Below are 24566 nucleotides of genomic sequence, written 5' to 3' on the forward strand. Positions count from 1 at the left end.
GCAGCAGGGCTCCGGGCTTCAGCTGCAGGGAGGGGGATCTCGGGGCTTGAGCCCCGTGGGAGGCGGGGTTCTGGGACTTGGGGTTTAAGCCCCAAGTGGGGGCAATGCAGGGACTCAGGGCTATAGCCCCACAAGGGGCACCGGGGCTCGGAGCTTCTGCCCTATGGGGCGTGCCGGGGCTCAGGACTTCTGCCCCCCGAGGGAAACTGGGGCTCCCACAGGTTTGGAAATGTTTACCGGAGCTCCGCTCTGGACAGCTCTGGCTGAATTTAAGCCCTGCTCCTTATCATCTCTCACAGCTACCATGTAACCCAGGTATATTCCCATTATTCTCCCACTGAGGTCAATGAGAGTTGTGCGCACATAGCCAAGATGCAAATTTGAGGTTTATTCTTTAAACCAGGCAGTAATGAAAGTATTCTGCTTACATCAGTTCTCCTGACTTCAGCAAACATATCTCAGCGTCTTGGGCCACTTGCAATTCTTCGGAGTCATCAAAGGTCAACGAATTACATGTGCTGTTTCTATGGCAAAAGGGAAGAAAACTGTTATTAAATAATCTCTGAAACAGCACAACACAGACAAATAATCACCATAGTACCCTTTGCACACTTGCCTCCTATGGTAGATTATTTTCAGTTACTGAGGGACAAACTTGATCATCTTTACTATTTGCTATACAGCAGCACCTAGAGGCCCAGACCCAGACTGCAGCGCCAGTGTGCTAGTCACTGTACATACATACAGTAAGGGACAGTTCCTACCCCAAAGAGCCTGCAGTGCAAATAGAGAAGATAGACAAAGAGTAGGAGAAAGGAATCATTGCTATCTCTATTTTTACAAATGGGAAACTGAGGCACAGAGAAATTTAAGTGACTTACCAGGAAGTCTGGACACTTCCAGGAATCAAGCTCAAACCTTGTCCCATGTCCAATGCCTTACTTCCAAGACCTGTTTCCCCTGAGTAAGAGTGAGGAAACTCAGAGTGAGAGTAAAATAATGAACTGTGTTGTACAGGTCAGATTCCTCTCTGAATGATGGTAATGTGAACCATCAAGTTCACTCATCAAGAGATGAGTCCATCGAAATCAATCAAGTTACAGTTGGGTGACAGGAGAACCCCTAGACAAGACTGAGCACAACAACAAAGTGGACAAGGGCTGCAAGATATTTAGATATTTAATGGAAGACACGGCATTTACCAGCAGACAGTTAAGTCTATACTGATACCAGCTTCACTCGTCTTGATGTTCCTGTACCACAGCTCTCCTCTCCCTACTACGCACATGGTCATGAAAAGATTCTAATGTCCAGTTTCTTAGCGAACATTTTTACTGTGCTTTGAAGATGTAGGATAAAAACCTGTGCAAGCAAGAAGTGAACTTGTCACCATGACTAAAGACTCTGAGATAGAAAGTCTGCTCCGGTGGGGGTGGGGAGAGGGAGGGAGAAGATTGTGGTGACAACAACCTCCCCACTTCAGGGGGCCAGCACAGTATCAAAAGTGGTTGCCACTGTCCAGAGAGTATGTGAGACCAGGGTAGTTGGGGAATACACAGATTCAGTACATCTCCTTAGCAGTCTTTGTGCATGGGTTTCCTGTGGAGCTGCAGGCAGATTTCAAAGCTGCCCTCCTACCCTGATAGAGGGAAGTGAAATTGATACTGGATCTGTACTGCAAAGTGTTCTATAAATGTGTCATTATTCTGACAATATCACTCAAAATGCTGGTCCATGACAGAATACTTTTACAAGAAATATCTTCATGATAAAACAGCAAAACTTCTGCACCTATTGGAAATTGTGAATGAACCAGGAACAGGAATATATTGAACATCAAATTATCATAGACTCAACCCTCCCACCCCTATATGCTTCTCTCCATTACATGCTACAGTCAGTGGAGTGGAAGACCTCATAGTTTGTGCAAAAAGTGGTGCATGTAAGGGAAGTATTGCCTCTGCATCAATTTCACATATCGGAGTAGCCTGTGAAATACTGGGCTGGGGGCTGTAGAGAGCAGTGCCGGCTTTAGGAAGTGCGGGGCCCGATTCGAACAGTTTCAACGGGGCCCCGGCTGGGATGACTAAAAAAAAAAAAACACGTAAAAAAACACGTGGGGCTTGTACTCACCGGGTGGCGTTCCTAGTCTTCAGCGGTGGGTCCTTCACTCGCTCCGGGTCTTCGGCGGCACTGAAGGACCTGCTGCCGAAGTGCTGCCGAAGACCCGGAGTGAGTGAAGGACCCACCGCCAAAGTGCCGCCGAAGACCCGGAGCGCCGCCGGGTGAGTAAAAATTAAAAAAGAGCCTCTAGCCAGGGAAGGGATTCTCAGCCACCTGTCCCCACCCCGGCAGCCCTGCCACTGGGCGCGGGGCCCTCTTAGGCGCGGGGCCCGATTCGGGGGAATTGGTGGAATTGGCCTAAAGCCGGCCCTGGTAGAGAGGCAGAGGAAAAGGAGTCTGAAAGCAGCCTGTCTGCACCATGTTCCTCATTGAAAGTCATGGAACACACATGGACAGTTCCCATGTAAGTTAATGCTACTCTAAGATGTATTAACTTTGCCTACTTACTCCATTGCCTCCATCAGAGGTGTTACAGGAGCCAACAGTAACGTGCCAACTGAGCCAGTTATGCTGCCATTTTTATGGGAAAGTCCTGTAGATTTTAATATGTAAGAAATTAACAGGGTATTATAGACATTTCTGCAAAAACTTAAAAAATGTAATATTAGTTACATTATAACATGATCTCTCTTTATGGTTTTCTGAACCATGCTACAGAACTGTATAGCAACGATTTCATTCTCTCAAACACTCTATAGGCCAGTTCCAAACAGCTATAGAAAAGTTCATTTTTTATGAAATTCTATAGAACTTTACGATAAGGGGGATGATGGGGTTAAGGCTAGCAGCAGTGCAGAGAAAGCAGCTAAGTGCAACAAACCCCACCACAGGTCATCAGCGGGTATGAATGTGTCAACTTCACCAGTGCACAGACATCCACCACTTTAAAGAAGGAACTCCATTAGCGAGAAGTGGTAGTAGGCTTTTATCTTCACGATGGATTAAACACTAGAGGGGCAACACTGTCAGGAACTCAGGTGGCTCCTTGGGTTGCTAGGTGACCATGCAATGAGCTTAGCTTGGCCCAGGGAGTAATCGTACTTCCTGATTAGACAGAAGAGCCAACAGATCTCTATTAACAGGGCCGGCTCTAGGGTTTTTGCCGCCCAAAGCAAAAACAATTTTGCCCCCCCCCCCCGTTTTTTAATTACCCCACGCCTGGCCCCGCCTCAACTCCGCCCCTTCCCCAAATCCCCAGCCCTGCCTCCTCCCCCCAGGCTCTCAAGCCTAGGAGGGAGTGAGGGAGGGGGAGAAGCGGCGCCCGCGCCGCGGCCACTCGGAGTCTCCCCCTCCCTCCCAGGTTTGAGAGCCTGGGAGGGAGGTGGAGACCCCGAGCGGCCGCGGCGTGCAAAACAGCTGATTCGCGCGCCGCTGCTCCCCCTCCCTCCCGTGGCAGCAGCAGCGGAGGTGAGCTAGGGCGGCCGGGGCACATTTTTAGGGGCGGCATTCTGGCGCTGGCCATGCCGCCCCTAAAAATTTGGCGCCCCAAGCACCAGCTTGTTTTGCTGGTGCCTAGAGCCGGCCCTGTCTATTAAAGTCTGATAGCAGCAGCAGCACAGTGTCTGTTCAATGCGTTCCATGCCTGCAGCTGCACCAGACCTGGTTCTTGTACCAGCCCTTGTTCTAACCAGCGCCTCTCCCTGCTCCTGCCCTAGTCCCTGCCTTCCTCAGAACTCCTGATTCCTGACTCCAAGCACTGGATAGTCTCTTGACTACGACACCTGCTCTGCACTTTGGTTCTGTTCTGGCACCCAACTCCTGTCTCTGACCATTGGCTTGTCCCCTGAACACACCTCCTGATCTGCTCTCGGATTCTGCTCTGACCACTAGGCCAGACTCCTGTTCCGACCACTAGCTTGCAACGCCTACACCTGGGAGTGTAGCAGTTTGAGCAGCCCAGTAGACTGTAGGAGGGGCTTTCGCCCCATAGCCTGGAGCTCTCCTACAGAAGGGCAACAGCAGGAGTCCAATCCGCCTTTTTGGACATTGTTGGGGAACTGCGGGCTCAGGTCACAGAATTCAGTGAGCAGAATGCAGCCCTCCAGGCTCAGTACAGTACCAGGCATTGTCTTCTGTCCCTGCAATTCTCACATCCACTTTCTAAATGACCAAGCTGCTTCTACCCGACAAGTTCAACAGCTATTATGCCAAGTTTCATAGGTTCCTTAACCAATGTCATCTCCAGTTCATGTTACAGCCACATTTGTACCCCACGGATCAGTAGGATTGGTTCTAATTTGCTCACCACAAAGGCCCTGATGTGGGCATCCCCACTCCTGGAGGGGTCCAGCCCTCACTTTGAACACTTGGACTACTTTGTACAGGCAATGGCAGGTGTCTTTGATAGCCCTAATTGAGAACGTACTGCAGAAGCTGCTCTCTAGGCCCTCTGGTCTGTCTCCAAATATGCAGTGGGACGCTGATGTCTGGCTGCAGATCCCCACTGGAATGAGGCTGCCCAGGAACACCACTTCAGGCAGGGGCTCAACAACTCTATCAAAGATGAATTAGCACAGGTGGAACCTCCGCCTCACCTGGGATCCTTAATTGGTCTGTGCATTAGGACTCATGATTGGCTAACGAAGCGAGCCCAAGAAAAATGACACCCACAGGGCAGAATTCTTCTGTCTCCTGGGGCCCCAGTTGTCCTGCCAGACCCTGAACCGATGCAAGTCGAACTGCCTAGCCCCACCTCTCTGCCGATGAAAAGAATCATAGTCGGGCATTGGGGCTATGCTGGTACTGAGGCACATTGCAGCCAAAGACCAGCCCACCTCCGGGTGAGGAAATGCCTGAGCCGAGCCCTAGTAAGGGGCGAGAGTTGGGTCTGCGCTCCACTCCTCTCCTCAGCAAATCACACTGCTGCCTGGCCACCAGAATTTGGCAGCCCCTAGCACACATGTCAAGTGGGCTGGAAGAAAGCAGACATTACAACAGCTTGGACTAGCCTCCCTGCCTGGCCTTTACTCCGTACAGCAGAGCCCCTGTGGAAGGACAAAACAGGGCCTCCCACAGCGGGTGCAGGGTATGCTCCCATGCGCTCCAAGCCAGATGAACTGGCCAGTGTAGAGAGGTCAGGACTATGGCTGCAACTCATTCGTTCTCACCCTTCCCTCGGGCTCAGTTGTTCTCACCAGTGCCTGTGGAGGGGGCAGCCACGGCACTGGACATTTCTGGTTTGTCCTGCATTAGCTGCTGTATGAGCAGACAGATACTAACAGGCAGAGAAACGTTCAGGCATCAGGGATCTAACTACTACCCCAAAGAGGGGGGAGGGGAAAGACTAAAAACATCCTTTGTGCAGCATGAAGAAAACATCTGGGTGTGGCTTACTGGAACTCCAGGTGAGGAGAGGGGTTGGTTTGCCTCATTTATGAGGCTGCAACCGACTCAAGCCACAGATAAATAAAGGCAGCCACAGATTCACCCAACCCAGAGTCCTGGAGCCATATGCCCTCTTAGACCCGCACTGAATGACAAACACTTCCCAGGAGTTGCTGAAGTCCTAGGAGCACACGTTCACCTGGGGCCACCAGTGCAGTGACTGACATACGGACTCAATAAGGAGCTACAGCCACTGGTAAGTGCCCAGTTCTCTCCCATCCTGTCCCTGGCATGAGGGTTAAGAGTTTTCTGTTTATTTTCCACATGCTGCTGCAGTGGAGATGAGACTCTGTGACACACCACCTCTCTTGGCGAGCAGTAAATTCAATTTTTAAGTCATCCTTTTGTAACGACTTTTTACTGTTTTCTTTAAAATATTTACTGTTAAAAGTAATTGTTGGGGTGCCCAAGGCTGCTGCAGTCAGCCCAGCCAAGCTACCCCTGTGCATCCCAAAAGGATTTACAGTGACATTTTGGAAATGGATACTAAGAGCAAACAAGGCAATCGCTAGCTAAATGACTCCCCTGGGATGGCCACATTTTTCTCGCAATTATCCCCGGTGCACATCAGTTTCAGTGGGATTACTACGAATCACCACCAGTGTGACTGAGATTCGAACCTGGCCCTCCGAAAATAATTTTGTCAATTACAGCTCACTTGGGAGATTCCCACTTGCTTAGAAGCTTTTGAACAAACAAAATGCAGCAGAGAGAGGACACATTGTTACATTTTGGATTGGGTAATGACAGATAGTAATTGGAAAGGGTCACATCACACTTCTAGTTGTTTAATTGACAGGATTCTCACTGCTGTATTTTCTTTCAAACTGCAGAATTGCAGACAAGCATCCAAAAGGGGATAAAATTGATTATGATGAAGTAGTTGGCTCTGATTGACTTAACAGCCATTCTGCTGCTTGTCACCTCTCAGTGTCGGGGTTTGCTATAGAAAAATGAGTCAGTATCTTCAACATCTAAAATATCTCTGAACATTTGAAATTAAGCTACGTGAAATAACAATAACTCCCCCGCACATGATAGCAAAGCTGTGGATAACATGTTACACACACCCAAGGCAGGATTTTTTTGTGACACCGTTTTTTGCTCCTCAGTTACGCCAGCATAAATCCAGATAACTCCATCGGCTCCAGTGTAATTATCTGAATTTACAATGATGCATCTCAGAACTGTAAAATAGCATCCCGTTTACATGTACTATTTTTATATGACACTCTCTGGTGTTACTATTTATGCCTTAGCATTTCGGTATAGTATGACTAATTTATGATTTCTGTAGGGGTGGGGACTTTCAATCTGCCTCCTTTTACTACTGTAAAATTCCCATCTGCATTGTGACATTAATATAGTTTTAGGCATTTAATTTCCTTCTTTGTTTTTTAAAAAGAGGAAATCTGAATCTACGGATGTGAGCCTCAACTAAGCATGGGGTCACAAATTCAACTAAATGCCCCACAGCATAGATATAATCATAAAAAGTAATCTACTGAACATATTTCAATGCATAGAACGCCCGGGAGCTACAGAATTCTGCATGTCTCTGTTGCTCTATATGATTAAAATTACTAGAGCATATATTTTTCATGACTTTAAATTCTTTTATTTTGTAATCTATTTTTTCACCTGATCTTGTCAAAGCTATAGTGATATACATGCAAAGACTCCATTTTGTAAACCTTACTTGGAAGTTACAAATATTCACATAAGTAGCACCCCCATGATGACAAAAGGTGGCCAGATTAGTTCCAAAGTTAGTACTTTTATAACAAAATTATTTTGAGTTGGGTGAAAAAAAGTATCCAAATAATGCATGAAAGAAGTGTTGTTTTTTGACCCTTGTCTAATGACAAAAACACTGAGTGGATTTTCTTCAAACCTTCACTTTTGGACTGAGGGCAAGCATAAAAGATTTTAGACCTAAGGATAATGGTAATGTTTAATATATATATATATGTATATACACACACACACACACACACAAATGGAATGAGATTGTTGTCTCAATAAAAATTAATAGCACAGCTAGTGATAATATAGTGAGGGATTGGATGATGGATTACCACCCACCAGTAATGAGATCAGGAGGGATTTTATGAGTCAGCACAGATGAGAAACACAGAGTTTTTTTCTTTATTTTCATGGGTCACGGCCTCTTGGAACAAGCACTATTTAATGTAACTTCGCTGTTGTGGGCATCGGTTTTACGTGTCAGCTCCGGCTACACAATGAAACCTGTTTGTAGTGTGACCTATTTTCAAAGATGCGGGAACAAGTGACACTCTGAACGTCCTGAGTGATTTCCACTGAGATCCAGTGAGTGTGTGGTCACCTGCTTAGTGGCTAATAGTATTTAAGGGGAAAACTCTAGGTCTTCTCAGTGTTTGGGATTCCCTCATTGGTGCATAGCTGCACTAGTGCAAACCTCAACTGTAGTCAAGGAAAGCCATGATTTGCACTAGCTTAGTTTATCCCTGCTTGAATATAGGATTGCCAATTGGTGCAAATCACAGGTTTTCTTGGGCCCATTCCTGTCCACCCTTGGGTTTTACATAGTTCCTGGCCACCAATGACTAAAATTGAAATAATCCCAAGTAGAGATCACAGCCTATAGAAAAAGACATTTCCCAGAGGGAACGAAAAAGATTAGATAACCAGTCATTGCAGAAAATGGAGGTGTTTTTAAACTAGAGGCTGTTAATGAAGACAGGTGGATTTCCTTGTTAGCTGTGAAAGATAATTTGAGAGAATTTTTTTCCACTCCCAGGAGCTTTTGGAAAGTTATGTTAGTTTCATTTAACAGTTTTTTAAGAAAAGTGTGAACCCAGGGACTGTACAGCTTATTAAAAATGAAACAGAAGTAATCCTAGCCATTAAAAATGTTTAACCTGCCCAGAGCACTTGAAAAGCTGCAGCCAGTATGCTGTTAAAAGCAAATGTAAATGCCTGAGCATATTTAGAGAGCTTTGTTTTTGGAAAACTTGCGTTACGAAAACAAAGTTGCAAATTTATAACTGAAAACGGCAGGGTAAAATCCTGCTCATCTTACTCACCCACACAGTCCCCTGGATTTCAAAGGGACAACTCATGTGAGGTAGGAGAGTAGAATCTGGCCCCCAGGCTCATTTGAGAAGGCTTTCTGTGAATATTCCTGGGTTTTACACTCATCTCAGTCCTATCCGAAGGTCTGTATTTTATATGTCACTTACCCACCTTATTCCCTCTCAAGTTCATAGTGTTGTTTTCAAGACAGAATAAAGATCTGACTGCAGATGGCATTTACGAGCACGGTGAGTCTAAATCTACTACTGCCGAATAATCTCTCTCTCTTCCCCCCTTTCGGTTTGTGACCTAGGCTATGACATCATTCCCTAAGGCGCTATAACACATTCCCTGAACATATTCTAGAACTGTGTTGTCCTGTCCAAGCTAGCAATGAACATCTGTTCAGTCATGGATGCTCCCGTCATATCAAACCACTCGGCTCACACAAACTTGTAGTATGGTTCAGCCAAAAGATGCTGGACATGAATTTGCCTGCTAAGCTGAGAGTATAACTGTACTTTGCTCTCCTATTGGATCTTCCAACTGAGGATCTTAAAGCACTTTATCATGAAATACCTCAGGGAGCGAAGTATTATTGTCTGTAGTTTATAGCTGGGGAGCCAGATCCTCAGCTGATGTAAATGGGCAGCTATGTTAATTTCCTCCTGCTGTGGTTCTCGCCTCGGGAATGAGAAGCAGAGAACTTCACTGATTTGCCTAAATTCACACAGCAAGAGCATAGATTGTACCTCTGCACTATCTGCACTCAAATGTATTTGGGTCATTGGACATTACTCTGATCGACAGCCAACGGACGGTATGAAATTTCCAGGCTCTGGTGGTGGAAAATTTCCCCAGGTTATTGCAAAACTAATTAAAAATTCCACCTTCACTGTTTCTTATTTAATGATTTTGTCAGCATAAAACTAACCTGATGTTCCCCTGCAGGCCACCCAGAACTACTCAGCCAACCTGGATTATTATACGGGTTCTAGTTCTGTGTTGCCTCCGTACGACAACCCGTTTAACCACACAGACATCATTTGTGAAAAAAGTCACGTCCGGCAGTTTGCTCAAACTTTCCTGCCAGCATTTTTCTGGATTGTATTCTCCATCGGCACAGTGGGTAATGCCTTAGTCATCCTCGTCTACTGCAAATACAGATACAGGAAGAGCATCACTGACAGATACCTGCTGCACCTGGCCATTGCTGATCTGCTCTTCGTTTTCACTCTCCCTTTCTGGGCAATAGCAGCTTCACATGGCTGGATCTTTAAGAATGTCATGTGTAAAATTTTCAATAGCATGTACAAGATCAACTTCTACAGTTGTATGTTATTTCTAACATGCATTAGTTTTGACAGGTACATTACAATTGTCCAGGCCATGAAAGCTAAGAACTCTAAGCGAAAAAGGCTTCTGCGCAGTAAACTAGTTTGCTTTGGTGTTTGGCTGATTGCAATAGGCTTATGCATCCCAGAAATAGTATACAGTGAATCTAAGCAAGTTAGTAATACAACTACATGCAAGATGGTATACCCTACCACAGTGACCCGAACCATCAAAGTTACTGTCCTAGCTTTGAAAATCACAATAGGATTCCTCCTTCCTCTCTTTGTCATGGTTACTTGTTATGCTTTTATAATTCATACCCTCCTTCAAGCCAAAAGATCCCAAAAGCACAAATCATTAAAGATCATCATCATTATTATCACAGTTTTCCTCCTCTCCCAGTTGCCCTACAACAGCATTTTGCTGGTCAAAACCATCGATGCCTACTCCATGGTCATATCTGACTGCAAAACCTCTGACAACATTGACCTCGGATTCCAGATAACTCAGAGCATCGCCTTCCTTCACAGCTGCTTGAACCCCTTCCTCTATGTGTTTGTTGGGGAAAGATTCCGTAAAGCCCTCTTTACGGAATTCTGCACTGATAAGAGCCGAGAACAGAGCTCTTCCATATATGATAGCCAAGAAGGGAGCTCAAAATGGTCTGCTTTGCTGGGGCTATCAAAAAACAGGAGCTCTCTCACTTTGATTATGCCCCAAAATACCTCACTCTCACCCAACTTCTGCCAAGCTCCTTTCAAAGTTAATGGGAGTCTGGCCGGAGCAAGGAGTACTGAATGCAGTGCTCTGTAAGTGATTCTTACCCTATGAAAGAAAAAGGAAAATCCCTCTCAACAAAGTGAATTAGCATCTTCATGAGGGGCTTGATCCAATGATCCTTCAAAGTATTGAGCACTCTGAACTTCTGCTGAAGTCAGCAGGAGTTGAGGGCGCTCAGTGCCTCCCCCTCGAGCGCCAAGCACCTTCAAAGATCAAGCCCTACACTTTTGGCTGAAAGGCAGTGACACCATTGAAAAGAGCCAGAGAAATAGTATAACGCTGAGTGGAAGCAGAACTGCCGAAGGAGGGGATTTAAAAAAAATCTTGTTACAACTGTAAATATCCAACCCAGCTGTGGCAATGAACAATCTGAACCAGCAAGTGATTTAAGGGAATGATCACATGTGGTCATGGAGCTCAGTTACTGTATCCATGGACATAGCTAAGACATGGTGGCTGCTTCACACTATGCCCCATTCCCATCCATGCCGACTGACTGAAGCCAGGGAAGGAGTCAGGCCAGTACTATTTTCAATGGGAATTGCAGGTGCTCAGTACCTGTCAGGATCAGGCCTTAATTGGTTGATGTTTGTATAATGCTTCATAAATGAAAAATGCTACAGATTGTTACGGTCATGTCACTGGCAGCTTTTCAAAGTCCCTTTTCTGTAACAGGTGAAAGTAGGGTTGCCAACTTTCTACTCACGCAAAACCGAACAACCTTGCCCTGCCCCGCCCTTTCTCCGAGGCCCTTCCCCCACTCACTCCATGCCCCCTCCCTCTGTCGCTTGCTCTCCCCACCCTCCCTCACTCATTTTCACCAGGCTGGCTCAGGGGCGGTTGTGGGGGCTCTGTCTGGGAGTACAGACTCTAGGATGGGGCTGGGGGTGAGGCGTTTAGGATGGGGCTCCAGGCTGGGGCTGAGGGCTTCGAAGGATGGGAGGGGGATCAGGGCTGGGGCAGGGGCATGGGAGGGTGTCAGTGGTGCAGGATCCGGGCAGCACTTACTTTAGGCGATTCCCTGAAGCGGCAACATGTCCCCACTCCGGCTCCTATGCGGCGGCGTGGCCAGGCAGCTCTGCGCATGGCCCTATCTGCAGGCGCCACCTCCGCAGCTCCCATTGGCTGCGGTTCCCAGCCAATGGGAGCTGCGGAGCCGGCATTTGGGGCAGAGGCAGTGCGTAAAGCCCCCTGGCTGCCACTACACGTAGGAGCCACACGGGGGACAAGCTGCTGCTTCCAGGCACTGCAGGGAGCCACAGCAGGCAGGGAACCTGCCTTAGCCCTGCTGCACCGCTGACCGGACATATAACGGCCCGATCAGCAGTGCTGACTGGAGCTGCCAGGGTCCCTTTTCGACTGGGCGTTCCTGGCGAAAACCAGACACCTGGCAACCTGAAGTGAAAGCTGTTTTTAGTGAGAGTTTCAACATTTCTCAAGGTCAGCTCCAGAATCATCTAGGGTCTATTTCTGCACTCACTGACATCATTTTAAATTCAGAGTAACTCTGGCCACTTCACCAGAGCTACTCCAGATTTACACCAGTCCCCACTTTGGCTCCCCCATTGCTTTTTTTGTCAGTCTCTGATTTGTAAGTGTAACTTTAGTGAACGCAGATTTAATTTTGTTCCACTTCCAAAGCTGCTACATTGCCAGAATAATGAACATATGATGGTTTCTTGCCTGTCTTTTTATCGCAAACGTGGGCCTTGTGGAACTGGGTTGATTTAGATTTTTTTTGGTAGGTCTTTGACCTTAGGGTGAAACTATGTGTATGGTTTGTATCGTAATGCTTTGATGTTAGACACTTGCACTATATATACACATAAATAAACATTGCATCGTACAGCACAATTTTTAGAGGGTCATATTTGTAATTTTCTAGCAATATGGCATTTGCCTTTTACCCTCTGGTAAAGCTGGACGTAACAAACAAACGGATGCCTGAATGAACCAAGGATTATAAACTGAGCATAGTAAACTGGTTCAGAAAGTGCATCCAGCCTGAGGCCTGTAAAGCAGAGAGAGGGAAGGAGTGGAACCTAAGGTGCAGGAACATTTTGGAGAGACTTTCCCACTCTGGTCACTGGAGATGGGCCAGTCTCACACATTATGCAATTATAATGTCCTGCACATCTATAGCATCTGCTGCTCAGTGGTGTCAAAAGCACCTCACAGGCATGAATGAATTTAGCCTTTCAGTATTACAATTGCACAAGAAGACTGCGGCAGAGTGAGAAACAACCCAGGTCAGGGTCTCCTGTCTCCCTCTTCTGTGCCAGAAACACAAGACCATCCTTCTGACTGACAAGGTCTGGGCATAAGTGGTGCACAGCTTTGCTGTCTTTTCTCTTCTGCTCCCTAACATGCACTAGACTGTACGTCTCTTGGTGGCCATTTTAGTTTCAGTAAGCACTCGTGGAAGGAGCTCTTTCAGTGTTATCATGGCTCCAGGACGAGTGCAACAGGCACACAGGGCTTTGGAATTAAGGACCATATTCCCAGCTAGCCTCCATCCTGAGCACAATTTTCACACTGACCCATCGGCACATACAAAGCCTAAATTGTTGTGCACAAAGGAGGCAACTAGACATACATTGACCTGATTGGCACATGTGCGGGCAAACGGACATACACAGGCAGTTTTGAGACTGCAAGTTTCAAGAATGCTTTGGAAATATGGTCTTGAAAAGGAAAGATAACACTTTAAAGGAAATGGCAAGCAAAAGTCCTAAAGAAAGAGCTAAGACAGGGCTTATGCATAGAAGACAAAGCCCCAAATTGCAAGCAGAAGTAACAAAACTGCTGTTTATCCAAATGATGTAGGATTTATTAACTTATTGAGAATTTGGCCTTACAAGGTGTGGAGCATTCCTAGGCGATTCTGAGTGCCCTCAGCTATCACCGACTTCAGTGAGCATTGATTGTGCTCAGCACCATGCAGGATGGTGCTTCAACACAAGGTGAAACAGCATGAAAAGAACATGAATAGACCAATTACTTTTAGTATACGAGACAGCAAAGCACGTTATGGAAAACAAATCCTCAGTTCGTGTCTGTTTGAGATGCTCGCTGCACTGGAGCATAGAATAAAACCAATGGACACATTTTTGAACCTCACAGCACTTTCTGAGGCTTTATATATTAAAGTTGTGTTCTATAGAATATAATTATCCTGGTAAAACACTCCATTCATCTAGGTTTTTTTTTTAAACACCCACAAACATTTAGAACAGGTGTTACTTAGATCCCCTTTGGAGACTCACCTACCTCAAGGCAGGGACAGAAATGAGCTATGAACATAGCATTGTTCTTCTGCTAATTAAATTCTAGTTAAAGTTTTACTTCCCCTGCAAGCTGCCTTCTTAATCCTTAGCCCTGAACAGTAAACGAGCAAACCTTACGCACTGACTTGATGTCCAGGACAAATGGCCTTCTCTGACACAGGTTCCAGCTCCAACTCCAGTCAGCAGCTCCTAGGACTCACCTTGTGAGCAGAGTGCTGCTTGCCCTGTCTTTTTAGCTCAGCTGTGAAAACCACAGTGAGTTCAGGCTTTGGCTAAAGCAGTGGAATCTTGACGTACGATAGACAGTGCACACACTTCTCAAACAGCAAGAAAACCACATTAACATCTGCCAATCGAAAAAATCTACACCAGCAGACCAAATTACATAGATAATTACCCATGAGGCACTTATTAGCTCTTCACCACTGTTCTTCACGTATCCCCCAGTGTGGGAAAAAAGTGAAAGACTGAACTTCAAAATACCCCAACCTGTTTGCATGTCACTTTCAGTATTACTTTTTTTTGTCAGCCCTTTGAAGTCTTAAGTCTCCTTAATAGAAATAATGGCTTCTTTGCTGTGTGGTATTTGGTGAACCATGTTCCTGGGTTAATTGACACATAAAGCTTTTGAGTGTTCTGAAACCTAATCTGTATTTTCTCATACAGAAAGGTTGCGACCTGGTCATGCTACTTTGCCTATGAATCACTTCTTGAATCTCTTTGTATTGTCATCAGAAGGTTTTTGAAGCAATGATAGAAATAGATCAATTAGATTCCAGGGTATGTGACTTTGGCATAATTTGGACAGAAAGTCTTGGAAAAACTGACCCGTTTTGGAACCTGTCCAACACATTATATAATAACTGTGCCATATCTGCAAGTCTTAGTCAGCCCAAATTCTGAATTGATTTCACTGGGACTTTTGCCTGAATAAAAACTGGTAAGAATTATGAGCTAGTTTCTGCTCTCAGTTACAGCAAAAGAAAGCTGATGTAACTTTTCTGGATTTACACTAGTGTAACAGAGGAGAACATAACTCTGAGTAGGATTTTGTGCACAGAATTTGAGGAGACAGAATAGGAAAGAGAGAGAATAATTTCAAAAACCTGTGGGAAATGAGCTGCTTAAAAATTGGTGTTACAGAAAGAAACATTTCCATCTGATGGGCCAAATGCAGCACCATTCACAGGGGGCCCAGTGAGTTGTGCACACATGAGGGCAGACTTTGGCCAATATCATGTATACGCTTGGTGGTGTAGTTTCAGCTCTCTGCATCATGACTGTTGTTTGCTTCTCTCACAGGCTTCACCCTGCAGCCAGGCTACTTCCTGTGTAGTTTTAGCACTTGCTCGATTCATAAGAACTTACACAGCACAGACAAAATTAAACAAACACGTGACCTCATTTGGCACAGACTCACCTGTCACAGCCAGGTTTGCTGGCTCACTCACCTGAAACACCACTCTGACAAGATTCCTTTCAGGAAGTGGGAAAATCTCTGAGGAGCGCCCCAGTTGTTTTCCATCCCATGTATGGTCCTTCACTGATGCATTGCTATCTGTGGTGATGTTGTTTCTTCTCACCCACTTGAACAGAGACTTGTGCCATGCAAATTGATGTCCCTCCCCATCCCGCGTACCATAGTTATCCCCTCCATTATTTCATTGTAGGATAAAGCCAACATTTTCAAATGTGGGTGCCTAAAGTTAGGTTCCTACTTCCATATATGGGCACCTTCAGTGGAAGCTCCTGGGTGCTCAGCACTTTTTAAAATAAAGCCACTTAATATCGGTGCATAAATGTGCATTTCAGGGTACATCTACAGAGCCACCAGCAGCGAGCCTCTAAGCCTGGGTCAACAGATTTGGAATCACCCTACAGATAGCTGTGTAGCAGCACTTTGAAGTTGTGGCCTTCAGACTAGGAGTTCCAGACCAAACTGCCATGTTTACATAGCTATTGTTAGCAGAGTGGCATGAGCCCTGCAAGCCCAAGTCTGTTGACCCAGGCTCGGGCCAAATTCTGACCTCGATTACACCTATGTGTTTTCCATTGACTCAGTTCGTCTAGGTGTCGATGAATGATGATTATGGCCCAGGGGCATTTAGTCTTCTCATTGAGATAACAAAGAACAGACCCCCCTAATAACAATTTGTTCACTACAAATTTGACTTCTGGGTCCTTACCGTATATACTCTGAATTAAATGCAACTCATTATGGGTTAAATTCACCTCTGTGCAAAGAACCAGCACAAAGTCTATGCACCATGTAAGCATTTGCAGAGGTGTGAATTTCACCCGGTTACTTTATTGGCATGATACATTCAAGCTTCAAGATTTTTCTTAATTTTTTTCTTCCTTAAAAGCTGATTGCGCAGTATTTCAATTTCTCATCTTCAAGACAAAGCTATATCTGTGAGCTAAAAAACCAAGGATGCTCACTCTAAATGATATAGAATTTTATTTATTGAATTCCTGAGTAAAAATAAAAAGCATCAAGAAATATTCCAGTACAAAGCCGTCTACATCCCCATAAATGTACAGACTTCAATATTCAAAAAAGCTTTATTCCTCTGTGAAAGTTAAGTTGAACTTGGTGCAAATCCATTGTGCAATTCTTTGGCAGTTATGACCAAAAGATATTTCTGAAGAAGTTACAGTAAATTTCATTGAGAATTATTAAAACTATAGTGCAAGTTCAATTTTAAAACAAAATCAAGCAAAGTCACGTATTGCAGCTTTACAACTTCAGCATTTTACAAAGCTGTAAACTCTTTTTATGCAATACATGTCAGTAAGTTTTCATGAACCACTTATAGAAATGTAAAGGAACACTGTCAAGCAATGAAAAAACAAAAAGAGAAAAAACAAGTAAATTCTACCCTATGCAGAGAAAACTCTGGTGGGAGAGAATCATTAGCCATATCCTCCGACTCCTAGAAAAAACACACCTGACTGCACATTACTGTTACTGCTACTTAAATATGTGTAAATCCTTGAGCCCAGTAATGGGCATTGTGTTGTTGGGTAAGTGGCTTCTGCTGTGCTATAATTGTGTAACAAAATTACCACTCACTTTTAATTTAATTTAATTACAGATTAAAATGTCTTTTGTCTTATTTCCATTGCTGCTGATCATCAGATCTTAAAAGACTAATTTCAGCAAAGCACATGAGCATGTGCTTCTCTTTAAGTACACGAGCCATCCCAAGAACTACAAAGTTAAGCATGTGCGTAAGTACTTTGTTGAATTGTGGCTTATGACACTTGACTGATGGCTGTTCTTGTACCATCCTTCTGGACTATTTGTTTTCTGTTTGCTGTATAGTCCATTAGGGGCTGCTTTGCCTCCATTTATTAATGTATGAATGGAAAACCAGGTAGGTTAACAGGTTGTCACTATCCTCTTTGCACAGCACCTTGGCCTGATATGTAGCAACACTCCAGTCTTTTGGATTGCATGGTTGGATTCCTGTTCAGTTTAAACCGCACCATAAACATTAATTAGGAATATTTCATCGAACTTTAACAGTATAAATCTCCTGTTTCTAAATACATTATTTGTAAAACCCTCGTATTGGCTTGAAAATAGCGTTGTTGTTTTTTTGCCTCTGCAGCGCTCCAGAGATCAGAGGGGCTCCAAAGCCACCCTACTGGAGCACTGGGGATTGCCCATGTGGCTGTTGTGGAGCTGCCACCCCCTCCTAGCCACATCTCCATTTGATGTGCGGGGTGTGGCCAGAGCACAGGGCATACTCAGCTGCTCCCCGGTCAGCATAACAGCCCATTAGGGTGAAGCTCTGGGATATTGGCTTTTTTCAACTTTTTCAATTGGAAAACGTTTAAAAAAAACAAAACAAAACCCTGCATTTCTGATGTCGTACAACTGCTAAATTTCTTACCTCGTTTGTGTTAACAGCTTTATTGACAACCTCAGCACAGCTCTGATAAGAGAGTTCTGTTAATAAATGTGTGCTTTTGATGCTGGATTGCTGTTTTTCAGTGTTGCCAACACTTACAGTTTTTAGTGTTTTTCACTAAGTCCCAGCTGCTGGAGTCCTGGTGTTGCAGGAGTATCTCAGTGTTCCTTTTTCAATAAGTAAGTTTCTACCCCTGATGCTTGCAGAGAAAAGTTTGAAAATATGATGCAAATGCAACCTAAAGACTCAAAAGCAAAAAAGGTAAATAAAAAGTCCAACATTTATTATTTAAAAAAATCTCATGATTGGCGTATAAATCTCTAGATTTTGGGGTGGCGGGGCAGATTCATGTTTTTGAATATTTGAGGTTGCAATACTTTTTTTTGCAGAAGCAGAGCTACTCTGGGCCCTACATGAACAGTTCATTTAAAAAAAAATCTTTGCAACAGAGTGATAAATTTAAAAAAGAGACAGAGAAAAAGTAAATCCAGAGGCCACCCTTCACCAGATTATTTATAATATATTATAGATCACAGCTTGGCCTAACACTTGACAGTGTCCCTTTAACTTAAGTTTGGCATTTTAAGAAAAATATCTTAGTGAAATTAGTATTCTAGCTAAACAGTAGCAAAATGCTTTTAAAATCACACCTAAAAGTTTAAGGAAAATTGCAGTAGACTTCAGGAAACAGCCATTATATTGCATAGTGTATGGTACATAGTATTCCACTTTTAAACATTAAATAAACTCTCATTGCCTAAATAAGAATAAAACATAACCTCAGCACTAAAATAATATGCTGGTAAATAATGAAATTGCCAGTGCATAATTTGTTTATTGCTTATGTGCTACTCACTTTAATCTCATTTCCATCTTGATTAGAATCTTTTAAATTTAATTGTATTTGCAGCAGTATAGAGCTCAGTTGTGATGGTCTCTGACCTCTCTGTTCCTACAAAGAAAAGGACCCTGCATCTTTCTTTGACACATCTTCCCACGACAGTTTACATGTAGTACTGATATAATAAGAAAGACGAACTGGATTGTCAACTCAATGGAATGTCTCAAGATGAGTCAAAATCCTGCCAGGTTAACATAGGGCTCAATCCAAAGCCTGTTGAACTCAATGAGAGGATTTACATTTATTTCAGTGGGCTTTGGATTGGGGGCATAGCGAGGGCATTTATGGTCTAAAAATACCCTATACTGACCAATTAAAAAGTGCATCACCCATAAACAACATCCATCCCCTTTCATTGCCGTTTACAATAGCAACAATGACCTCAGCAATAGGGATTACTGGCCTTCAGCTGTACCTTGGGACACGGATTCCTCTCCTTTCAGATGATCATTAATCCCCAGGAAATGTCCTGTGCTTTTATCATTATTGGTTAAGTGACCAGAACCTCAGTGCTTACAATCAGCATGAACAATCTGTGCCTTCACAGCAATAGTGCTATCCCCATCAGATAGAATCCATTAGGGCTGAGGTACGGGACCAGAAAAATATACACACCCTTTGAACCTCAATCCTTCTCCCAAACTGAACTGAACCTTTGATAAAGAGCCCTCACACCTCCATCCAATGCTCTTTTGTACCCAAATTTGTCTCCTCCTTCTCTCCCTTCCAAGTCCTCTACAGTCAACCAGCCAGATCCTTCAGCCTAGACTTGGAAACTCCCACTGTTTTCTGTTCCCACCCCCAGGTTTCTTTTCCCTCCTCTAACTCCTCACAGGGCCCCCTACATCAGCTGCTATTCCCATCAGGGAGCTGTCAGATTCCTGGCAGGTTCTGCTGGGCTTTCCCCAATTGCTGCATTGAAATCTCTCATGGTCCCATGCTCCCATGCTCCTTCGGTGAGGGATATCCAGTCCATTCTGAGATATCTCTGACCCATGAGGAGATCTGGTTGGAAAATGTCCATCCCCCGCTTAGAAAAAAAAAGTTCAACTTTCTGTTGATAAACTGAGAACTTTCCAACTGAGACCCCAAAATCTTTTGTTTTTCTAGTTTTTATTTAACCCCCCCCCTCAAAAACACAAATAACCCCTCAAATTTTGTGCAGAAAGCAGACACTTTCTATGGAGATTTTTGTTTAAAATAAAATAAAAAAATTCCTACTAAAACCAGTTTTGATTGAAAATTTTTAACCAGCCTGGCCCATGAGTGCACAAGATTTGAATACAGGAGCCACTTTGGGCCCAGCAGAGACTGCAAACCACTGGTTTATTCTGGGGAGATAAATATGGGGGAGAGGCTATGGAGAAAGTGAAGCATGAGGGCTGGATGGACAATGGAGAATGGTAATAGGAGTCACCAGATTTAGCCAGGAAATGGGGAGGAAATCATTTGTACTTGGAGGGAAGGAGCAGAGGAAGAGGTAGACTGGGGTAGAGGAAGCAGGAATAAGGGGAAGGACAAAGGAAAGTGACCTGGCTGAACTGGTAAGCAGGAGAGAGAAGGATAGGAGGACAGGGGAGAAGGAGGAGGACCTCACTAGGTTTGGATATGCATCCAGTTTTGGGTGGACTTATCGAGACTGGATCAAATCTGATGAGGCTCAACAATTGCTACCTTTCACTCAGTCTATAAAAAGGAATCATTCTCATCATTTGTATCCTTCGAGTTTTTATTTTTGTGCGATTACTGTGGCTTAAAAGAAGCCAAAGCAGAAAAAAGAAACATGCCTGTTTCCCTTTCTTTAGTGTCACACATTAGAACTGCTGATTTTTTCTGCCAATTATACACCAGATTCTGCCACTGTAAGTTACTTAGAGAGCTACCTGACCAGGGGCGGCTCTAGCTTTTTTGCCGCCACAGGCACGGCAGGCAGGCTGCCTTCGGCGGCTTGCCTGCGGGAGGTCTGCCAGTCCCGCGGCTTTGGTGTACCCGCCGCTGAATTGCCGCCGAATCCACAGGACCGGCAGACATCTCGCAGGCATGCCGCCGAAGGCTCCCTGACTGCCGCCCTCGCAGGGACCGGCAGGGCGCCCCCCACGGCTTGCCGCCCCAGGCACGCGCTTGGAGCGCTGGTGCATGGAGCCGCCGCTGTACCTGACTCTGCAAGAACTCCCATTGATTTCAGTGGCTCTACTTACAGAGAAGAGCGATCAAGACTGGAAGAAATAATCCTTAATTTTACAACTGTTGCAGCATTTTTTTTTTTGTAATTGACATTAAATGTCAGAGTGTTTTTTAAAACCCAGTTAGACATTTTAAACCAAAACTAAATATCTAAAAAGTATATTGCTTATAAGTCTGAAAAAGATAATAATGATCCTTTAATGATACGTATCTGTAATGTCTAGAGTTTTGCATAGTTGCATTTTTTTTTTATAGTTTTTTATAATTATGAGCTGGTCAGAAAATGTTTTTTCCCCAACTGAAAATTTCAATTTTTTATTTTTATTTTTATCAAAATTTCCCAAGAAAAAAATATAAGCTTTTCAACAAAATAATATTTTTCAGTTTTCAGCCAACTATTTTTTGTTTTCTTTGACAAAAACATCAAAAATTTTAATTTGGTCAAAAACCAAATTTTCATTGAAAACAGGTTGAAGACATTTTTTTTGACCAGTTCTACAAAACAACATGGCTTTTGAGCAATCTCTACACAGTACCGAGCCATTAGTGTTCCTGTGAAGGGTTTCTTTCTTTTGTGTAAACACACTGTAAGTGCTTTGTTTTGTAACTACTGCATAGCTTAAGGAGGTGTTCAAACAATGATATTTTTAGTGCTTACATACATATAAATAATAGTGTTTCTTAAAAATATAATTAAAAAAGGACACCATATATTCAAGGCTATGGAAAATCACTTCCATCATAGATCACAGGTTGTTCAACAGTCAAGTGATAAAATACTTTTTTCGAGATAAACCTGTACAAAACAAACAGAAGATTATGTTAGTCTAACTCAAGTAAAAGTAAGATCATAATAGCTGGTCAAACCCTGCAATCCTTACTCAGGCAAATCATCCATTGGACTTCAAGAAGTTTTGCGTGAGTTAGGACTGAAGGATTGGATCCAGTAGGAGCATTAACTACAAGAAGACAATCCTGACTCTGAACTGGCTGTAAATAATCATGTGGTAAGTTTCTGTTATTTACCGTCTCAGAGATCAAGAGCATCAAAGGATGGAACAATGTTACAGAATCACGGGAAACGATCTTTAATAAAATCTGAAACTCAGGCCACTGAACCAATTTTTGACCTCTTTTTCTTAATAGCCAGTCTATTAAAGTCTACAAGTGATGAAACACTCCTTATTTCAATCTCTACCCTGACTCTACCTACCTAGAGAAGGTGTTGTCAAATATCAGTATGTAGATACCACAGTTTCTCGCTTTCACCTGTCCTCTGATAGTTTCCTTATGAGAGTTGCAGCGGGTCATAGGAATGAGGACCTGGAATTGAAAAATCAAAACAGAACTTGGTTTCAAAGCTCTACCGCTACTCTAGGTTTGGAAGAGATATTTGGACTTACACCTTCCTAGGGGGCAACAAGAGGGCCTCCTTATGTGTATGTATTTCTCTTGGTTTGCATTATCTGTTCTTGTGAGTGAATGTCAGGTCACATTTAAACTGTCTCCCTGTGACAACCTTCTTCTGACATCTACATGTGGAGTAGATCTACAATGCACACCAATGATGGTGGTGGTTTGAAAGGTACATGTAGTAGCTACACACTGTGGTGAAAAGCAGGCAGTGTCCATGCTGAAGTGTACATACAGCAGTGAAAGGATCTGGCAGTGGGGAGGCAGCAGGACATCTCACTGCTAAAAAATAGTGAGTGTGCAGTGTAGACGTACCCTTGGTTATAAGCTTTCATTGAATATTGAATATTTATAAAACATTTCGAAGATACATAAGTGCTACTCGTTAATATTTCTATAATTAAAAACAAAGCATATAAAAAGAACAGTCAAGCCACATAAACAGCTTTGGCCTGATTCTCCTCTCCCATACAACAGGTTTACACCAGTATAGTCCCTTGACTTCCATGCTCCCAATCTGCACTGGTCAGAGAGGAGAAACAGGCCCATGACATCTGTGGAAAAGGGTTAGACATTTGTTCCCGTTAAGCAAGACACAGCTAGGCCTGATCTGACCTGACCTCCCTCTACTCAATTCAAAGCTCCCATGTGTGGATTTGTGAAACCAACATTGCGGGGGTACTAAATTAGTTCCAATGGTGTCTAGATTAATTTGGCCTTTTAAATTACTGCATGTTTAATGCAGCATCAACTGAATGTTTTATTCATATTTTATCCAAAAAAATGCCCATTGTTTTTGCTCCGTGGAACATACTGAATTAAAAAAACAAAGCCAAAAATTCCCCATCAAAATATATTTAAAATGGAAGGTTTTCCTAAGAAAAGTTGGCATTTCTGAGCCTTTTGCTGGCAGTTGCCACGCTATTGAAAAGGGAGAACATTTCTGTAGGTGATACCATGGGAATCCTAATACAGTATCTCAAACTAGTTACTGTCATACTTCAATCAATCATCAGGAGAACTTTAACTTTCCAAGCAGGAAACTGCTGAGATATTCCATTTATCCCTCTCACCATGTAATGGAAGATGGACTTGTATGTATAACTGATTTGAAAAAATTCTGGTAACTTGGTGTGAGAACATTTCATGTACAAGCAGAATGGATTGTTTAAACCTGTAGATTTCTTACTTCAGAGTTGGTGGGATTAACATCTGGTAACAAGCTTTATGGGCCAATTCAGAAATGCACTTAAGCACATGCTTAACTTCAGTGGAACTTCAATGACATTAAGCACGTGCTTCAGAATTTAGCTGAACGGTGCCTACACTTTTTCACTACTGACGTATCCTTATTCCCAGCTGTATATTAAACAAGAAGAATGATCCAAATAAACTTAAGAGAAAAACAGGCTTCACTGGCTGGCTCAGGGAACTGGTAATAATGTTTTCACCCCTCAGCTCACTACAGCCCCTTTCAGCTGAACAATAGCTCTCTAGGTTAGTTCTGTTATGACTCATGCTAGCAATTCCCAGCGGCTGTCAGTTTGATGGTCTTCATGAAATGGGTTGTGGGTCTCAGATCATTTCCTAATGGCCAGTTCTCCACATCACAAAAGCCGTTGTTAAAACTACCACCCTCTTTCAGCCATCTTAGGCATGGTCTATACCAGTGGTTCTCAAAGCCGGTCCCCCACTTGTTCAGTGAAAGCCCCTGGCGGGCCAGGCTGGTTTGTTTACCTGCCGCGTCCACAGGTTCGGCCGATCGTGGCTCCCAGTAGCTGCGGTTCGCCGCTCCAGGCCAATGGGGGCTGCAGGAAGAGCGGCCAGCACATCCCTCGGCCCGCGCGAACTGCGGCCAGTGGGAGCCGCGATTGGCCGAACCTGCGGACGCGGCAGGTAAACAAACCGGCCCAGTCCACCAGGGGCTTTTCCTGAACAAGCGGCGGACTGGCTTTGAGAACCACTGGTCTATACTACCAACGTATGTCAGTATAATTGTCGCTCAGGGGTGTGGAAAATCCGCACCTCAGAGCGACGCAGTTATACTAACCGAACTTGTGATGTAGACAGCACTAGGTCGATGGGAGGGTTTCTCATGTCAACATAGCTACCGCCTTTAGGGGAGGTGGAGTACCTATGCCGACGCGAGAAGCTTGCCTATTGGCCTAGCTAGCGTCTTCA

General features: G+C 44.0%; 2 protein-coding genes across 6 annotated transcripts in view; one reads left to right on the plus strand and one right to left on the minus strand.

Moving 5' to 3' along the window:
• The window catches only part of FYCO1 (FYVE and coiled-coil domain autophagy adaptor 1), a 90368-nt gene that overhangs the window by 7088 nt on the left and 58714 nt on the right, over positions 1-24566 (minus strand). For 4 of the 5 annotated variants that reach the window (XM_065398679.1, XM_065398676.1, XM_065398675.1 and 1 more), the window contains 2 exons: positions 22186-22295; positions 21519-21768 (listed from right to left, as the gene is read on the minus strand). In XM_065398679.1, the coding sequence (XP_065254751.1) occupies positions 21693-21768; positions 22186-22295 (186 nt within the window). In that variant the 3' untranslated portion in view covers positions 21519-21692. Of the gene's footprint in view, positions 1-428; positions 525-21518; positions 21769-22185; positions 22296-24566 lie in introns of those variants that run through there. The other variant, XM_065398674.1, reaches the window with a different exon arrangement.
• Positions 5623-10713, plus strand: LOC135875201 (C-C chemokine receptor type 9-like). Its single transcript, XM_065400195.1, has 3 exons — positions 5623-5704; positions 8753-8813; positions 9517-10713. Exons 2-3 carry the CDS (start codon positions 8796-8798, stop codon positions 10711-10713), a joined length of 1215 nt encoding a protein of 404 aa, XP_065256267.1. The 5' UTR covers positions 5623-5704; positions 8753-8795.

The sequence above is a fragment of the Emys orbicularis genome, chromosome 2 (genome assembly GCF_028017835.1).
Source record: "Emys orbicularis isolate rEmyOrb1 chromosome 2, rEmyOrb1.hap1, whole genome shotgun sequence".
In the NCBI taxonomy this organism is placed as follows: domain Eukaryota; kingdom Metazoa; phylum Chordata; order Testudines; family Emydidae; genus Emys; species Emys orbicularis.